Source organism: Cervus canadensis, chromosome 3 (genome assembly GCF_019320065.1).
Source record: "Cervus canadensis isolate Bull #8, Minnesota chromosome 3, ASM1932006v1, whole genome shotgun sequence".
Taxonomy (NCBI): Eukaryota; Metazoa; Chordata; class Mammalia; order Artiodactyla; family Cervidae; genus Cervus; species Cervus canadensis.
Window position 1 is genome coordinate 72,459,854 of NC_057388.1, and position 16,240 is coordinate 72,476,093.

General features: G+C 40.1%; 1 protein-coding gene across 1 annotated transcript; it reads left to right on the forward strand.

Annotated features, from left to right (window-relative positions):
• Positions 1-1,953: 1,953 nt before the first annotated feature.
• LOC122438523 (histone H2A.V) lies at positions 1,954-13,698 on the forward strand. Its single transcript, XM_043463453.1, has 5 exons — positions 1,954-2,079; positions 5,180-5,257; positions 7,990-8,103; positions 12,134-12,263; positions 13,248-13,698. The coding sequence occupies exons 1-5, from the start codon at positions 2,077-2,079 to the stop codon at positions 13,307-13,309; spliced, it is 387 nt and encodes a 128-aa protein (XP_043319388.1). The 5' UTR covers positions 1,954-2,076; the 3' UTR covers positions 13,310-13,698.
• The last annotated feature ends 2,542 nt before the right edge of the window (positions 13,699-16,240 follow it).

Here is a 16,240-nt window from a genome sequence, read left to right on the forward strand (position 1 = left end):
CAGTGTTAATACACGGGGCGGGCGGGGACGGGAAATGCCAGATTTGATATTCAGGAAGTAGAGGCATCTGGACAGAATTGCAACAGCCACACCAGTTTGCTTTTAAAGTCCCTTCATTGTGACAATTCTTTCTCCCCTCAAGAACCTTTTTTTTTTTCTTTCCTCCCCCCTTCCCCCCCGCAAGAACCTTTATATTTGCATTCTTCTTCACAGAACACTGCTAAATTATACCTTATGAAGATAAGTGGACGACAGAGGATGAGATGGCTGAATGGCATCATTGACTAAATGGACATGAGTTTAACCAAGCTCAGGAAGATAGTGAGGGACAGGAAAGCCTGGCATGCTGCAGTTCATGGAGTCACAAAGTTAGACACGACTTAGCGACTGAACATTGTAAATTATATTTCCTTCACTTCACCTCTCAAAACACCTTGTTCTTTTCCTACTATGCACTTGTATTTATTATAATTCACACATTTGTCTGTTTACTTCTTTAACATCTCACCCCTGCTATCAAGGACTGTTAAAAGTCTATTTTGCTAACTCTTGAATCCCCAGGACCTAGCACAGTGCCTTCAAACAGTACCAACAAACCACTAGGTGACTGGTTGAAGGTGAAGTCACAGGTGGATGCCTTGGCAGACGTGTAATGCCATCCACTGAGGCCAAAAACACGAAAGCAGGAGCAGCAATTAACTAAAAATGGTTATTGCTTACTGGATTGACTCCCAACTCTTGCACCTTTTCAGTGCAAGAAAAGGTGCAACTCAGTGCACCTTTTCCTCCCCGTCTTCAGGCACCTCCTTTCTCACATTCATCTACACCTTCACTCATATGTTTCCAAACACCTGCACTCATATTTTTCCAAAGTCTTATGTAGAAGCTCACCCTTTTCCTCTCCTGGAACTCAAGTTACATTTCCTTAGAGACTGATGGGTCCCCCCACCCCCCATGTTACTTCTCCATGTCAGAAGAGAATTCTCACTTTGGGATAGGATCTGCCCATCTGGTATACTTCTTAAATTCCCGCCTGGGTAAATCCCGCCAGAACTAAATCTCCGCGGGGACCATCGGCTCCACACACCCGGAACACTGCCCGGCGCGGTCAATGCAGACAACTGTGAAAAGAAGCAAAGGTTCCTAACTGCAGCGGGTAAGAATTGGCCCGGAGCCTGGGCCTGGGCCCCGGCGACCAGGGGCGATGCAGTCCAGGGGACGATCGGGCCAGCACACCGCCTAGGGGCTGCCGGGGTTGCGGGGGGTGGGGAGCAGCCGTAGGCTGACAAGTGAGAAAGCCCTGCTTCGCGCCGGTCCCTCAGCTTCGCAGCGGGCGCGGGGACTCCAACCACATTTCCGAATTTCACTCCCTTTGCAATGAGCGGCTAACCTAAGGCCAGCGGGAAGGCGCTGCGGAGAAGGGCTGCCAGGCCTGGAAACAGTGCCCACCACGGAGCGAGTCCCCGCTGGCACAGAGAAATCCTCGGAATCTGTGAAAAAAACCACGAGGAGAAGCAACGAACACGATCGTTTCCTTCCCAAACAGGTCTCAGAAACCCTAGAGTCGACGCTGAGAAAGAGCGGGAAAGCCAGCGCAGCCACCAATCTGTCCACCCATTGGCCAATCGCGCTGTCTTTCCCAAAGGTCCGCCTCCCTTGCTCGCGGGCGATGTTCTCATCGGCTGATTTCCGCCAGCCTGCAGCTCTCATTGGTCAGCTCCTCCGTTCGTCAGGTTGGGCCTTGTAGACAGGCGGAGAACGGCGTTTGGCTCCGCCCCCAGTCGCGCACAGGCGCGTCTGTGTTGGAGTAGGAGGCTCCGCCTCCGCGTGCCGTGTGCAAAAACAAACAGCCGTTAGGGAGGAGGGGCTGAGGGGGTGGGGCCTTGTTAGAAGGAAGCGCGCGATTGGGCAGCAGCGGGGGTTCAAACGAGCAAGGCGAGCGGGCATTGGCCGGGGCAGCGCGAGGCGGGCCCCGGTTATTGTCCGGGCTCTGGCGGCCGCGGCGGCAACGGCGGTCGGTGCTGCACTAGCTGCGGCGGCGGCTCGGCGGGACCGAGGGCACGAGTGGCCGAGACCATGGTGAGGGCTGCGGGGCGGCCGGGAGGGCGGCGATGGTCGAGTGGCGCCGGTACCTGTTGAGGCGGCGGGCGTCAGGCGGCGACGACATCGGTGGGGCGGGCGTCAGGCGGCCAGGCTGCCAGCGGTCCCGGCCTCGCTCGCCGCGGCGCCGGCGCGAATCGAGGTGCGCGGGCTGAGGCCGGGTGTCCCTGAGCAGGAGAACCCTCGCGGCTCCACAGCACCTCCACTGCTACTGCGACTGACTTTGAGTCCTAAATTGTGCGTCGGTGAGAAAAGTGCGGCTTTTTAGAAACGCGAATGGAGGGAACTGGGCTCCTTGTGAAGTTGAGAGGGAAAGGCGTTGGAGGGGGGTCGTGCCCCGCGCAGGAGTGAAGCAGCAAAGCCGAGGCGACGAGTGGCGTCCTCCCGAGCGCCCTCCGGAGACAGCCCTGCCCGGGGCTGAACCACAAACAGAAATTGTGGTTATTGTGACGTTCTCGCGTCTTAGATCTGGAGTCGACCTTGTGGATGGTAGCACCCGGGCTCTGTAACTTGTAGTTGTGCAGTTAACGGAAGCGCTTTCACAGGCAGACTCTGGCATAGATTACATCTGCCCTGTAAACTGATTTGCTCGAGCCGACAATTCTCGTGATGCTTGCTGGTTTCAAAAGGTGTCACTCGTTTAATCTCTAGCAACCTACCATATATTGGCTGAATCTTTACCAGCAGCTAAAAATACATACACGTTCGCATGGCTAAGAATACAGGAGGCGTGGAGTTGTCATTCTTGTTGTGAAATTTTTAAACGTGATGAGACGTGAACATGTGTCTGTTAAACAAATTTGCAACTTGCTTGACATCCAGTTTGCAACTTTTTCTGAATGAAATATACTCCATTGGCCTCCATTGGCATATTTTCTACCCGGAGATGCTTAGCCCAGGTTAATACGTCAGTTTTTAGAATAAAAAATTTTATCGTGCTTGTATTTTGTTTCTCAGCAAACGTATTAAAATGATTGTGCGAAGTTGGGAGGGTGTGTATACAGACTTTGAGGAGGTTGTGAAAAGAAAATATTCATTTACTATGCAATTTTATATTCACAAGTTTAATTCCATAAAGTTTTGTTTTTCTTAAGCATAAGAAATGTATCTGGACTCTCCAAGCCACGAAAATAGTCATTTAATTTACTGAGATTTTTAAAAACTGATTTCCTGCCTACTTCCTTAAAAAACAAATACGTTAAATAGCAAACGTAATGGATTTGAAACAGTAGGGATAAAATTGCTTAAGTAAATTGGGAAACCTGAGGAGTTTTGCAGTTAATAACTTTTTACTGATAACTATGTATTTCATAATTCAGTCATAGAGAAATAATGATTATAGTTTTAGCCTCATGCACTATTTTAGATGTTTCTTATGTTTTACATCAGGGCAAATAGAGCTGAAAAGATTGATTTGAAGAATAAGTGAAAACACATGGTTACTTGAACTGACCTCAGAAATCCAAAGATGATGCAGTATCTTTTTCTTGTATAGCAGTATGGTCAGAAATTATTAAAAATATGTGAGGCATTCTTGTAGAAATCTAAAGATTCTCAGTTCTCTTTGTTAAACTTAAATCAGTCTGTCTTGCTAGATTATTAAATTTAAGAAAGATACTAATTAGTTATTCATTCTTTGTTCCTGCTCCTAACACCTGCCAAGGCCTTTTATTTTTTTTCCCTTGAATATAGATTTGAGAGATAAACATTGACCCAGCTGAGACATGGGGTATGGGGCATACATAGTTGATTTTTAGTCTAAAAAATAAAACATTACAAAAGGGATATGCCATTTCTACTTCACAAATACCCTCAAACAACTGGCCAGTTTTGTAAACTGATTTTTAATTTTTTTAACAGACAAGAAATAGATTTAAATAGTAAAGTAGAGCAGTTCAAAAGGGAGTGTTGGTTTCCTTCTCAAGTCAGATCCTTAGTGTTCCCTCCCTAGCAGCAAATAACTTTTCTGGTGTGTTGTGTGACCTTCTAGAAATGTATGTTATACACACACTCTGCAGTACCTCATTTTTACATAAACAAAAGCTCACTGCACTTGTACATACCTTGCCTTTTACACAAATATGTATTGTGATTTCTTCTATATCAGCACATGTCTATAATTCATTTGTTGAAATGGCTGCATAATATTCCATTGCATCTATGTACTGTGCCCTGTTTGTGAACATTCAGGTTATTTCAGAAACATTTCTATCATTTGAAAGTGTTTTTTTTTTAACTCTTTAAGAATAAGTTTGAATGTCCTTTTTTTTTTTTTTAAACGCACATAACTGTGACCATTTTGCCATTTTTTAAATGCCTGCCAAGTCTCTATTCCATCCTCTTCCCAGCCTTTGGCAGCCACCCTTATGCTTTCTGTTCCTGTGACTTTGACTAGGTAGCTCATAGTGGAATCAGATATATTGGTCCTTTTGCAACTGGCTTATTTCACTTAGCATCATGTCTTAGATTTATCCGTGCGGTAGCATGTATCAGAATTTCCTTCATTTTTACAGTATATACCACAATTTTCCATGATGGAAGTTTAGGTGGTTTCTGCTTTTCAGCTGCTATTTATAATACTGCTGTGAATAAACTAGCAAATAGTATTAAAAATATCTGTGTGAGTCCCTGTTCTCAATTATTGAGTACGTGCCTAGAAGTGCTAGATCATAAGGTAATTCTGTGTTTAATTTTTTGAGGGTTTTTTTTTTTTTTCTCAAGATGGTATTTTTTTCCTCTCATAAGAGGTAAGTTCTGAATATGTCTATGGAAATGATAGATGCTCACATTTTAAAAAATGATTTTATTATGAACTATTTCTAACATAAGAGTTATATTGATGATGAATATTCTTCAGTCTGAAATTTGAAAAATATGTTCAAATTTTTAGAAATCTCATTTTAAATAAGTTTTTATATCATCTTTATATAAATTAATAAATGGCAATATAACATGTATATTTAAAATTGAAAGAGAATTTTTTTTTTAACTACCCAAAATAAAACTAGAAGAAATTTTGTTTCCTAGATATTTTTGAAATAGCATTTTTGACTCTTCACCTGGAACTTTTTTCACTTAGGCTGGAGGCAAAGCTGGAAAGGACAGTGGAAAGGCCAAGGCCAAGGCAGTGTCTCGCTCACAGAGAGCTGGGCTACAGGTAACCAATTCATTATTAAATTAATTTCTTAACAGTTGTAACTCGTGACTCAAATGTTTCTTTAATTACAAAAATGTACTATTGACCTTTGATAATGAAATTAATTGGTCAGAATATAAACCACAAAGCAACTGCCTTTTATTTATTTATTTTTTTTACCCCCCACCCAGCAACTGCATTTTAATTTGTACTCTCTTCTAAGCAACAACAAGTTAGGAAAACATCTTAGGCAAATTCGGTGATTTTGCTGTCTTAAAATCTGTTATTTCTAGATTATAATTATGTTCCTAGTTCTTTTATAAACTATCATATTGAAGTGAGTCTGCTGTGGTTTTTATTTTGAAGAAGGTGTTTGTAGTGGTATATCAGCTTTCAGGATGAAATAGAAGAATGGACTGTCCACTAGTCCTCTGAGTCTTTCCCCAGTACCTTCAAATGTAGACTGAGTTATATATACTCAAGAACACTAGATAGTTTCAAATTTTCTATATATGAATTGCTGCAATTTTAATCCATAAACTCAAACTTTTCTGGATGAGTAAGAATTAATTGCCTACATGTAAGAGATACTTTTTAAACAGGAAAGTTTGAAGGCCAGACTATAAGGTAGTGATGGAAAATTTTTAAGGACGAAGATGACATGATTCGAATGGTACTGAAGGAAAGGGAGGAGGGGGCGGGGGGGCGAGAACTTAACCCTTTATGGGTACTTTCTCTATTTTAGAACATCATGCAAATATCAATTAGAATTTATTCGAGGGAATTCCCTGGCAGTCCAGTGGTTAGGAATTGGTACTCTCACTGCAAAGAGCCCTGGTTTGATCCCTGGTCGAGGAACTAAGATCCTGCAAGCTGCATAGCCAAAAAAAAAAAAAGAAGTGGAATTTATTTGAAGTATCGTTACCTTGAAGTGGGAGATGGAAGACAGATTACAGGTTATTGCAGTGGTTTCGGAATAAGGGAACGCATACTTGAACTTGTGTGTGTGTGTGTGTTAGTTGCTTAGTCATGTCTGACTCTTTGCAACCCCATAGACTGTAGCCCACCAGGCCCCTCTGTCCATGGGATTCTCCAGGCAAGAACACTAGAGTGGGTTGCCATTTCCTTCTCCAAAAGGAACTATAGAAAGAAACTGAAGTCGCTCAGTTGTGTCCGACTCCTTGCGACCCCATGGACTGTAGCCTACCAGGCTACTCCATCCATGGAATTTTCCAGGCAAGAGTACTGGAGTGGGTTGCCGTTTCCTTCTCCAAGTTGAACTTGAGTGGGATGGAAAAGAATAGAAGGCGTATGTATGCTCCTAAAAAATGAGAGGAGAGGTATAGGTTTGAGAGGAAGGTCAGAAGTTTCTCTAAGACATAGACCCTAAGGGGAGTTTGTAGTAAGCAAGTTATGAAATAAAAATTTAAGTGGAATCATTTCGAAGTTCCACTAAAACATCCATGTGAAAATATCCAAAAGTTGTAGATTTGAGTCTAGTTTTCCAAGAGAAGTGATCACAAGAATTACAAATTTAAAATCACTTAAGAAAAAAAGATAAAATCATTTAAGTAAAATTGGTAGTTTGTGCTAGGGATGAGTTTCCTCAGTAGTGCTTGAGAAAACAAAAAGACATTGGTGGACTCCTCACCATATTTGACATATCTGAGTCAAAACAATAAAAACTGAGGAGTAGTCAGAGTTAGTGTTCGAACTGTGTAATCGCTGTGGCCTGAGAAGAATGGTTTTCGAGGTCCTCTGTGTCAAACATGTCAATCACTGAGGATCTAAAAAGGAGTAAGGCATGGATCCTGGTCTTGGGGACCTTAGAATTAGGGAAGGAATGTAAATAGAAAAGTCATGCATTTTCTTCTGAAGGATGCAATCTGGAAGTGGCTAGTAGATTTGGTAATTAAAATGTTATTGCTGATCTTTAAGAATGGTGTTTAACAGAAGCCAAGTTTGGATTGGGAGAAAATGGGTGACAAGAAAGAGGTTTAAGTTTACTTTTAAATTTTGCCTTTGGAAAGGGATGTCTAGACTGTAACTGGAGGCACTTGCTGTAGACTAGATGTGTAGAGACCTTTGAACTGTGCAGAAGGAAAGGAGCCAGCGAAAAGGAGGTGATCGAGTTGTTGAATGATGGAGCAGTAACAGGATGAGGAAGGTCCTTAGAGTCTGGGGGGTGGGTGTAGTCAGAGGCATAGACAGGTGGGATTGGGGTACTGTAAGAATGAGAAAGGACCTATTCTCAGAAAGTAGGAAGTCACAGTGTTGGTTTTCTTAACTATCACGTTACCTCTTGATATTGAGGAAGGAAGAATGAAGTTGGGGCCTAAAGGTGGTAGAGGTTCATAGTCACATGAGCCTGTTATGTGAAGGAATTAAATAAATAGGAATACGGTTATTAGGCCCTGTGGAATGTGCAGTTGGTGACCTATACTGCATAGTTTCTCTTTATTGTATAATGACTCCATATTATGCAGGAATTAATTTGCAAAACCCTGAGTAGTTTTGTTTGTTTTTAAATTCTGTCTTCAGGGGGTGTAAAATTAGGCATGACCATTTGGGGCTAAGTACTAGGACATACTAACTTACAAACCCAAAGAAGTGTTAATTGGCAAATAATTTTGGCTTCTAGTAAGTGTAACCAAATTTTTTATCTTGATTTACTTGTCATTCAGCTGTTCATTATGTTCAGTAATGTGATGTTAAAACTTTAGTGTTTCCTGTTTGGATGCTCTCTCTTTCAGTTTCCTGTGGGCCGCATCCATAGACATTTGAAGACTCGTACCACGAGCCACGGAAGGGTCGGTGCCACTGCTGCAGTGTATAGTGCTGCGATTCTGGAGTACCTCACCGCTGAGGTTAGTGGTGAAAATAATTATGTGTTGGAATCCCAGAGTTGTCCTAGACATAAACGGCTGAAACCCATGGAATATGGGTTTGAAACAAAAAGACTCACTCTTGTTAGTTTCTTTTAATAGCGGTTTTTAGATGGATCTTATCAGCCAATACTAGTGTCAAACAACTTTGATGTGCTCACTTTTAAAGTTAGGACAATAAAGGACAGAAACAGTATGGACCTAACAGAAGCAAAAGATATTAAAAAGAGGTGTCAAGAATGCACAGAAGAACTATATAAAAAAGATCTTAATGACCCAGATAACCACAGTGGTGTGATCATTCACCTAGAGCCAGACATCCTGAAGTCAAGTGGGCCTTAGGAAGCATTACTATGAACAAAGCTAGTGGAGGTGATGGAATTCCAGCTGAGCTATTTCAAATCCTAAAAGAGGATGCTGTGAAAGTGCTTCACTCAATATGCCAGCAAATTTGGAAAATTCAGCAGTGGCCACAGGACTGGAAAATGTCAGTTTTCATTCCAGCCCCAAAGAAAGGCAATGCCAAAGAATGCTCAAACTACCGCACAATTGCACTCATCTCACATGCTAGCAAAGGATGCTCAAAATTCTCCAAGCCAGGCTTCAACATATACGTGAACCGTGAACTTCCAGATGTTCAAGCTGGATTTAGAAAAGGCAGAGGAACCAGAGATCAAATTGCCAACATCTGCTGGATCATAGAAAAAGCAAGAGAGTTCCAGAAAAACAGCTTCCTCTGTTTCATTGACTATGCTAAGTCTTTGTGTGGATCACAGCAAACTGTGGGAAATTCTTCAAGAGATGGGAATACCAGACCACCTGACCTGCCTCCTGAGAAATCTGTATTCAGGTCAAGAAGCCACAGTTAGAACGTACATGGAACAACGGACTGGTTCCAAATTGGGAAAGGAGTACCTCAAGGCTGTTTATTGTCACCCTGCTTATTTAACTTATATGCAGAGTACATCATGTGAAATGCCTGACTGGAAGAAGCACAAGCTGGAGTCAAGATTGCCGGGAGAAATATCAATAACCTCAGATATGCAGATGACACCACCCTTATGGCAGAAAGAGAAGAACTAAAGAGCCTCCTGATGAAAGTGAAAGAGGAGAGTGAAAAGCTGGCTTAAAACTCAACATTCAAACTAAAATCATGATATCTGGTCCCCTCACTGCATTGTAAATAGTTGGAGAAACAATGGAAACAGAGACTTTATTTTGTGGGGGCTCCAAAATTACTGCAGATGGTGACTGCAGCCATGAAATTAAGATGCTTATTCCTTGGAAGAAAAGCTATGACTAACCTAGACAGCATATTAAAAAGCAGAGACATTACTTTGCCAACAAAGGTTCACCTAGTCAAAGCTGTGGTTTTCCTGTAGTCATGTATGTATGTGAGAGTTGGACCTTGAAGAAAGCTGAGCACCGACAAACTGATGCTTTTGAACTGTGGTGTTGTAGAAGACTCTTGAGAGTTCCTTGGACTGCAAGGAGCAAGCCAGTCAATCCTAAAGGAAATTGATCCTGAATATTCATTGGAAGGACTGATGCTGCAACTCCAGTAGTTTGGCCACCTGATGTGAAGAACTGACTCATTGGAAAAGACCCTGTTGCTGGGAAAGATTGAAGGCGGGAGGAGAAGGGGATGACAGAGAATGAGATGGTTTGATGGTATCACAGACTCAATGGACATGAGTTTGAGCAAGCTCCAGGAGTTGGTGATGGACAGGGAATCCTGGCGTGCAGCAGTCCATGGAGTCGCAAAGATTTGGACATGACTGAGTGACTGAACTGTACCAGCTGAGCTACCAGGGAAGCCTGAACTGAGGGTCAGTAATCCATATTTTTAAGTGACTTGACAAACAGGTGTAAAATAATTTAAATACCATACTGCTAAGTAAACAAATTCTGGACTATGTATATAAGCAGTAGGTGATATTTGTGGACTTCACTGATGGTCTGTCCAAGTGGTTAAGACTGCAGCCCCCTGCAGGGAGGTTTGATCCCAGGTCAGGAAAGATTCCCAAATGCTGCACATCATGGCCAAAAAAAAAAGAAGTATTTGTGAAGTTACAGGATAACTCTTAGTTAATAAAAATTTGAAGTGGAGTAAAGTTTTACCAGTGTCATCATACATTTTTTTTATGTTATAACTATATTAGTTACTAATTTGGCTGCACTGGATCTTCATTGCAGTACCTAGGCTTCTCATTGCATTGGCTGCTTTTGTTGTGGAGCATGGGCTCTAGGGTGCACAGTCTTCAGTAGTTAGGGCACGTGGCCTTGGTTGTTTCACGGCATATGGAATCTTGCCAGACCAGGTATCAGAAACACATGTCCCTTGCATTGGCAAGTGGATTCTTCAGCACTGCCAAGGAAGTCCATCACAACTCTATTATGATGATATGATGACATGAAATTTGGTAAAAGACCTAATCAGTCCTGGTGCTCTGTGTGGTTGTACACATAAAATGCTGTATCTTACCTCAGTTTGACTTTTCAGGAAATTAGATAAGTTATTTGGGCAAAAGTTGTTAATTCATGGACCATCACTTCCTCCATAGTAATCCTCCTAAGGAAAACAAAAGGGACATCATGAGCCTCCTTCAACTGCATTCCAAATCAGGAGAGTAATTTTAGTAGCAAGCAAGTCAAATGATAGAGTTAGCCAGTCTAATAGAAGCAAGGGGAAGAGTCTTACTTGGGAAAGATGTGCTTGGGAGCTAGGTTGAAAGATTTAGGTTTAACCTGTGTGTTAATTATCACTGCTGTCATTTCATTAACTTTACCAAATCATTTGTTTTCCCACTGGAGATTTAACATTACTTTAACATTGATAGTTTCAACTTTACTATGTCACAAGGAGGAATTTTTGTGTTGGTAATATTTTTGTTGGTACTAGTTAGGAGTCTTTCTCCTCTATCACTTTTATATCAGTTTTTATTAATATTTATTTAGCTGCAGGCTTTTCAGAAAGGTATGCATTTTGTTCACTCATGTGAAGATACAGGCTTCTTCTCCAGAATGTTCAAGTCCCATCTGAACTCCCATTTTCTTTATTCTTAGGAACTTTGATTACGACTTTTTAGGTTAAGATTAAATAATAAATATACACAATCACAAACACACACACATACATACATACATAGAAGTTTGGGGTTTTAGTCCTTAATAGAAGTAAAGGAAATACTGAAATCTAAGTTTGGAGGTAATTAACTTTTCAATGTTCACTTCACACCTAGGATCACTTGGAAAAGCTTTCAAAAGATGGTGGTGCCTGACCTCACCTCAGTCCACTCAGAGTTGCAGAGGAGTAGAGAGTACTGGTGGTTTTTAAAGCATACTGATTCCACCAGATGTATACCAAGGCTTTCTACCACTCTACTTAAATCAGGAGCCTCTGTGGAGTTAGTTTTGTATTGTTTCCATCAAAAGTTTTATAGTGCCAGTACAGTCTATGGAGGTGAAAAGAGAAATGCAGTTTTTTGGCCAGCTGGGACTTTGAAATTACTTTTGCTGAAAATTCCCATTATAGAATAAAGGGCTTCTGGCATACTGCCTACATATTATAAAGCCCAGCGGTGTTAGAAATTCTGAATCAGGAATTATCTTTATACTTTTAAACTTTTCTACAAGTCGTAAGCAATAAATTCCAGCTGTTAAGGGCTATAAAAAATTAGACTCCACAGGTATATTAAAATATATTCGTTTTCTAGGTATTCACAATTAGAATCTTGGTAAGAGATAACAACACTTATTTCTTGCTATAGAAGTTGATTTTTGCTCGTTTCTAGTTATTTTGCAGAGAATTAATATAAAAGGACCAAATGAAGTACTAAGAGTTCTGTAACCTTACTGTAGAAATTTGGAAACAAATTCTTTGTTTATTTATGTATCTTTTGTGTTTTATGTGTAGATGCTATAGTGATCTTTTAGCTATAATTGCAAGTCTAAACAGAATCCTTAAACACTTCACCCTTGTTTGATATGCTATCTCATGGATGCTTTGTAGGTGCTGGAGCTGGCAGGTAATGCATCCAAGGATCTCAAAGTTAAGCGGATCACTCCACGCCACTTGCAGCTTGCAATCCGTGGTGATGAAGAGTTGGATTCTCTTATCAAAGCTACCATAGCTGGGGGTGGTATGTATTATTTACTCTTCAACGTAGACTGTTATTGGCCTTTATGACTAATACATAATTCAGATCAGTGATCCAGTACTGAGAACATAGAAAGTTAAATTCTGAAAGTGTTAAGTCTGTTACTATTTTAGGCTTCTCATTAGGATCTGAATAAATATTTCTTCTCCACATACAATGCTGTTTTTAAAAGGAAGTTCTTCAGCTAAATTTCATAGATGAGATTTGAAACCAAGCGTTTAAAATATTTCGTGTATCCTTTAAACTGTTTGAAAAAAAATCATCTTGAGAAATTGCATAATGTGATGCTCTTGAAAGTCAGACTGAGGGTAACTGAATGAGTCAGAATCAGTGAAGGTGAGATATAAGTTGGTGGTTCTTCATCCTTTTTGAATTATAATTTGGAGAACCTCTTGAAAGCTATGGTTACTCTTCTCAAAAAAAAAAACATAAAATCACACCATTTTATGTACAGCTTTAGAGGGGGTTCCCAAACCCCAAGATGGAGATCCCTTGGTATAGATATTTTAAGTAAACTTCATTCTAAGAGAAAAACAAATACCATATATTAACACATATGTATGGAATCTAGAAAAATGTTACTGATAAGCCTATTTGCAGGGCAGGAATAGATTCAGACATAGAGAATAGATTTGTGACCACAGTGAGGGGAAGGAGAGCATGGGAGGAACTGAGAAAGTAACATTGACGTATACACACTACCACGTGTAAAATAGATAACTAGTGGGAAACTGCTCTGTAGCACAGGGAGCTGAGCTCCGTGCACTGTGATGACCTAGCGGAGTGGGAGGGAGACTCCAGAGGGAGGGGGTGTATGTATACTTAGAGCTGATTCACGCTGCTGTACAGCAGTTACCCTTCAGTTTAAAAAAAACACCTTCATTCTTTGTGAATTGCTCTTTGGGATTGAGGACCTGAACTGATCAAGTTTTTCGGCTAATACAATTTCATTTCATTTCATTCCAGGAGTGATCCCTCACATCCACAAGTCTCTGATTGGAAAGAAGGGACAGCAGAAAACTGCTTAGAGAGTTGTTTTAACCAACCCTCTTCCTCCCTGTCATTGTACTGTAACGGGACAGAAGAAATAATGGGGTTATGTGGAATTTTTAAAACAGTTAAATGGAAAACCATAGACAATTACTGTAGACATGGTAAAAGAAACATTTGTACGTTCTTAGACTCGAAGTTTGATAAAAGTACCTTTTCATGTGGCAGCAGTTGTGTTGATTGGCTAGGTTTCTCCCATGTGTTTTATACAAAAATGGAATTGATAAAAACCATTTTTTAAAAAAAATAACTTGTCTCAAAACTGTTCTGTTTGTGCTGTGTTGGACATATTTTGCTCGTCCTTTGAAATTTTTAAAATTTTAAATTGGTTATATATTCAGAAAAATAAATTGGGAATCAACTTCTATCATGGTTGATACCATATTATATTGGATCTTAGATGCTACCTATTTGTAGTATATAACAATTATTTTACATACCACTAAAGAAAGAAAACTGCTAATTAAACCATGATATGTCATCAATTATAAGTTGCATCCAAATTTCAGAGATCTTAGAATATAAAAACATGTCTAAGAACTGATGAAATACAGGAGTGAAATTATTTTAATTACTTAATGAGCACTTACTTTGTGGCAGGTTCTGCACTAAGTGCTTTACTGATGAAATTTTATTACCCCTGTCTTAAAGGTATGGAGGCTGAGGCTCACAGAAGTTATATGGCTTGCCAGAAAACATCTATTTAGTAGATAGAAAAAGGCAGAACTAGGATACAAACCTAGATTTGGCTGACTCCAGAACCCGCACCCTTAAACCTAGAATTGAAGTGAAAGTTATGAAAGTTGTCTGCTTTTGGCTTAAAATTCCAGCTTTTAGTGATCTTTTATTGGTACAGTAACATTCAGTAATTTGTACAATATTTTAAAAATTATTTTTGTCAGTTTCTAAGTAACTATTGTAAGATTTAAGTTAATGTACCAGTTAATGGTCCATCAGGAAATTATATTTTTTCTGCCTGAAAGTCTTCATTGACAATGGAACTTCTTGAATGTTTTCTAATATAACAGTATCAGTACAAAATTCTCATTTTTAAAAACTTATTTTATAATGGAAATTTTCAAAAATAAAGAGAATAGTACGATGAACCCCCGTGTACTCATCCTGCAACTTCAGCAGTTATCCTGTGGTCAATTTTGTTTTACCTATATCCCTCCTGAGCCCTCAGGTTAGTTAATTAGTTTGAATCCCGTTTCCAGGTGTGATTAATTTTCATATCTACATACTTAAGTATGTGTTGCTAAAGAAGGGGTACTTTTTAGACTATAACTACAATATCATTATTTTAAGACAGCTAAGACTTAATAGCAAATATCCAGTCAGTATTCAAATATTCCTGATTATTTCCTAAGTTTACAGTTGGTTGGTTTGAATCAGGATCCATATACTATGTCTTCCATTTTACTGATAGCTCTTTTAAGTTTCTCTTTAATCTATAGGTTTCTCTTCTTTTTTCCTTAAAATTTAATTTTTGAAGAAAGTTCTGTAGGATTGTCTCTAAGTGTGGATTTTAACTGAATCTTGGCACATATTTTGAAGAAGTGTCTATATTGAGATGATCTACAATTATCCATGGATGAAGTTTTGTAGTTTTTAGAAGCCAAAGTAGCAATAGAAGACAAAATGATCTTAACAGAATTACTAGAGTTTTACTAGAGTTCTCTAGAGAAATGCTTCAAATTTTGGTAATTAATTATTTGCTGTGTACTGTGTTCCCCAGGATTATATTTTTGTTTTCTAATGGAAGAAAACTAGAGCAATTGGGCCCACGTACTTTGGGCCTCAGCCTCACGTTTGGTCCATCTTGCTGCATCTACACACCACTTCCTCCTACTAGCTTGTGTGTCCCAGCCATCATATTTCATCTATTGTACTGTCACAGGTAACTAGGAAGGGTTTATATGTGTACGTATGTTTTATGTTTTTTTATATGTGTGTATTTTTTTTTTCCCTGACACTGAGTGGCATGCAGGATCTTAGTTCCCTGACCTGGGGATGGACCTGAGCCCCCTGCTTTGGGAGCATGGAGTCTTAACCACTGAACTGCCAGGGGAATCCCAATAATAAACAATTTGAAGTGAGCCAAATTTGGTCATACTTCAGAATCCATGCAGGATTGGTTCCAAGACCTCTCGGATACTCAGATCCACAAGATGCTCAAATTCGTTATATAAAATGGTATAACACTTGCACACAAGATTGGACCGTCCTCCCAGATATATTAACTTGTCTCTGGATTACTTATACTACCTAAAACACTGTAAATACTATATGTAAATGTTCCGTAAATAGTTGTCAGTGCATGGCAAGTTCAAGTTTTACTTTCTGGAAATTTCTGGAATATTTTTCTCCAATATTATTTTTTAATTTGGTCACACTAGGTGTTATTTGCAGCATGTGGGATCTAGTTTTCTGACCAGGGATGGAACCTGGGCCCACTGTGTTGGAAGAGCAAAGTATTAACTGTTGGACACCAGGGAAGTCCCTCCAATATTTTTCTTTGTTTTTGGTTATGCTGGGTCTTCACTGCTGAGGGCACATTCTCTTGATCTGGAGGGTTGGGGCTACTCTCTAGTTGTGTGCACGCTTCTTACTGTGGTGGCTTCTCTTGTGGAGCACAGGCTCTAGAGCATGTAGATTCAGTAGTTATGCACAAGCTTAGTTGCCCCTCAACATGAATTGTCCTAGACAAGGGATTGAACCCATGTCCCCTGCATTGGCAGGTGAATTCTTAGCCAGTGGATTACCAGGGAAGCTCCCTCCCGAATATTTTTGATACATGATTGGTTGAATCTGTGGACATAAAACCTGTGGATATGGAGGACAAACTGTACTATAGATTTGTTTTAAAATTAATGTTTTTGAAATTTTAAATATTTAGTACAAGTAAA

What these genes read in the sequence shown, in the direction of transcription:
- LOC122438523 (XM_043463453.1), top strand. An exon ending in CACAGAGAGCTGGGCTACAG is followed by an intron (nt 5,258 to 7,989) that starts GTAACCAATTCA and finishes TCTCTCTTTCAG; the next exon opens with TTTCCTGTGGGCCGCATCCA. An exon ending in TGGAGTACCTCACCGCTGAG is followed by an intron (nt 8,104 to 12,133) that starts GTTAGTGGTGAA and finishes GATGCTTTGTAG; the next exon opens with GTGCTGGAGCTGGCAGGTAA.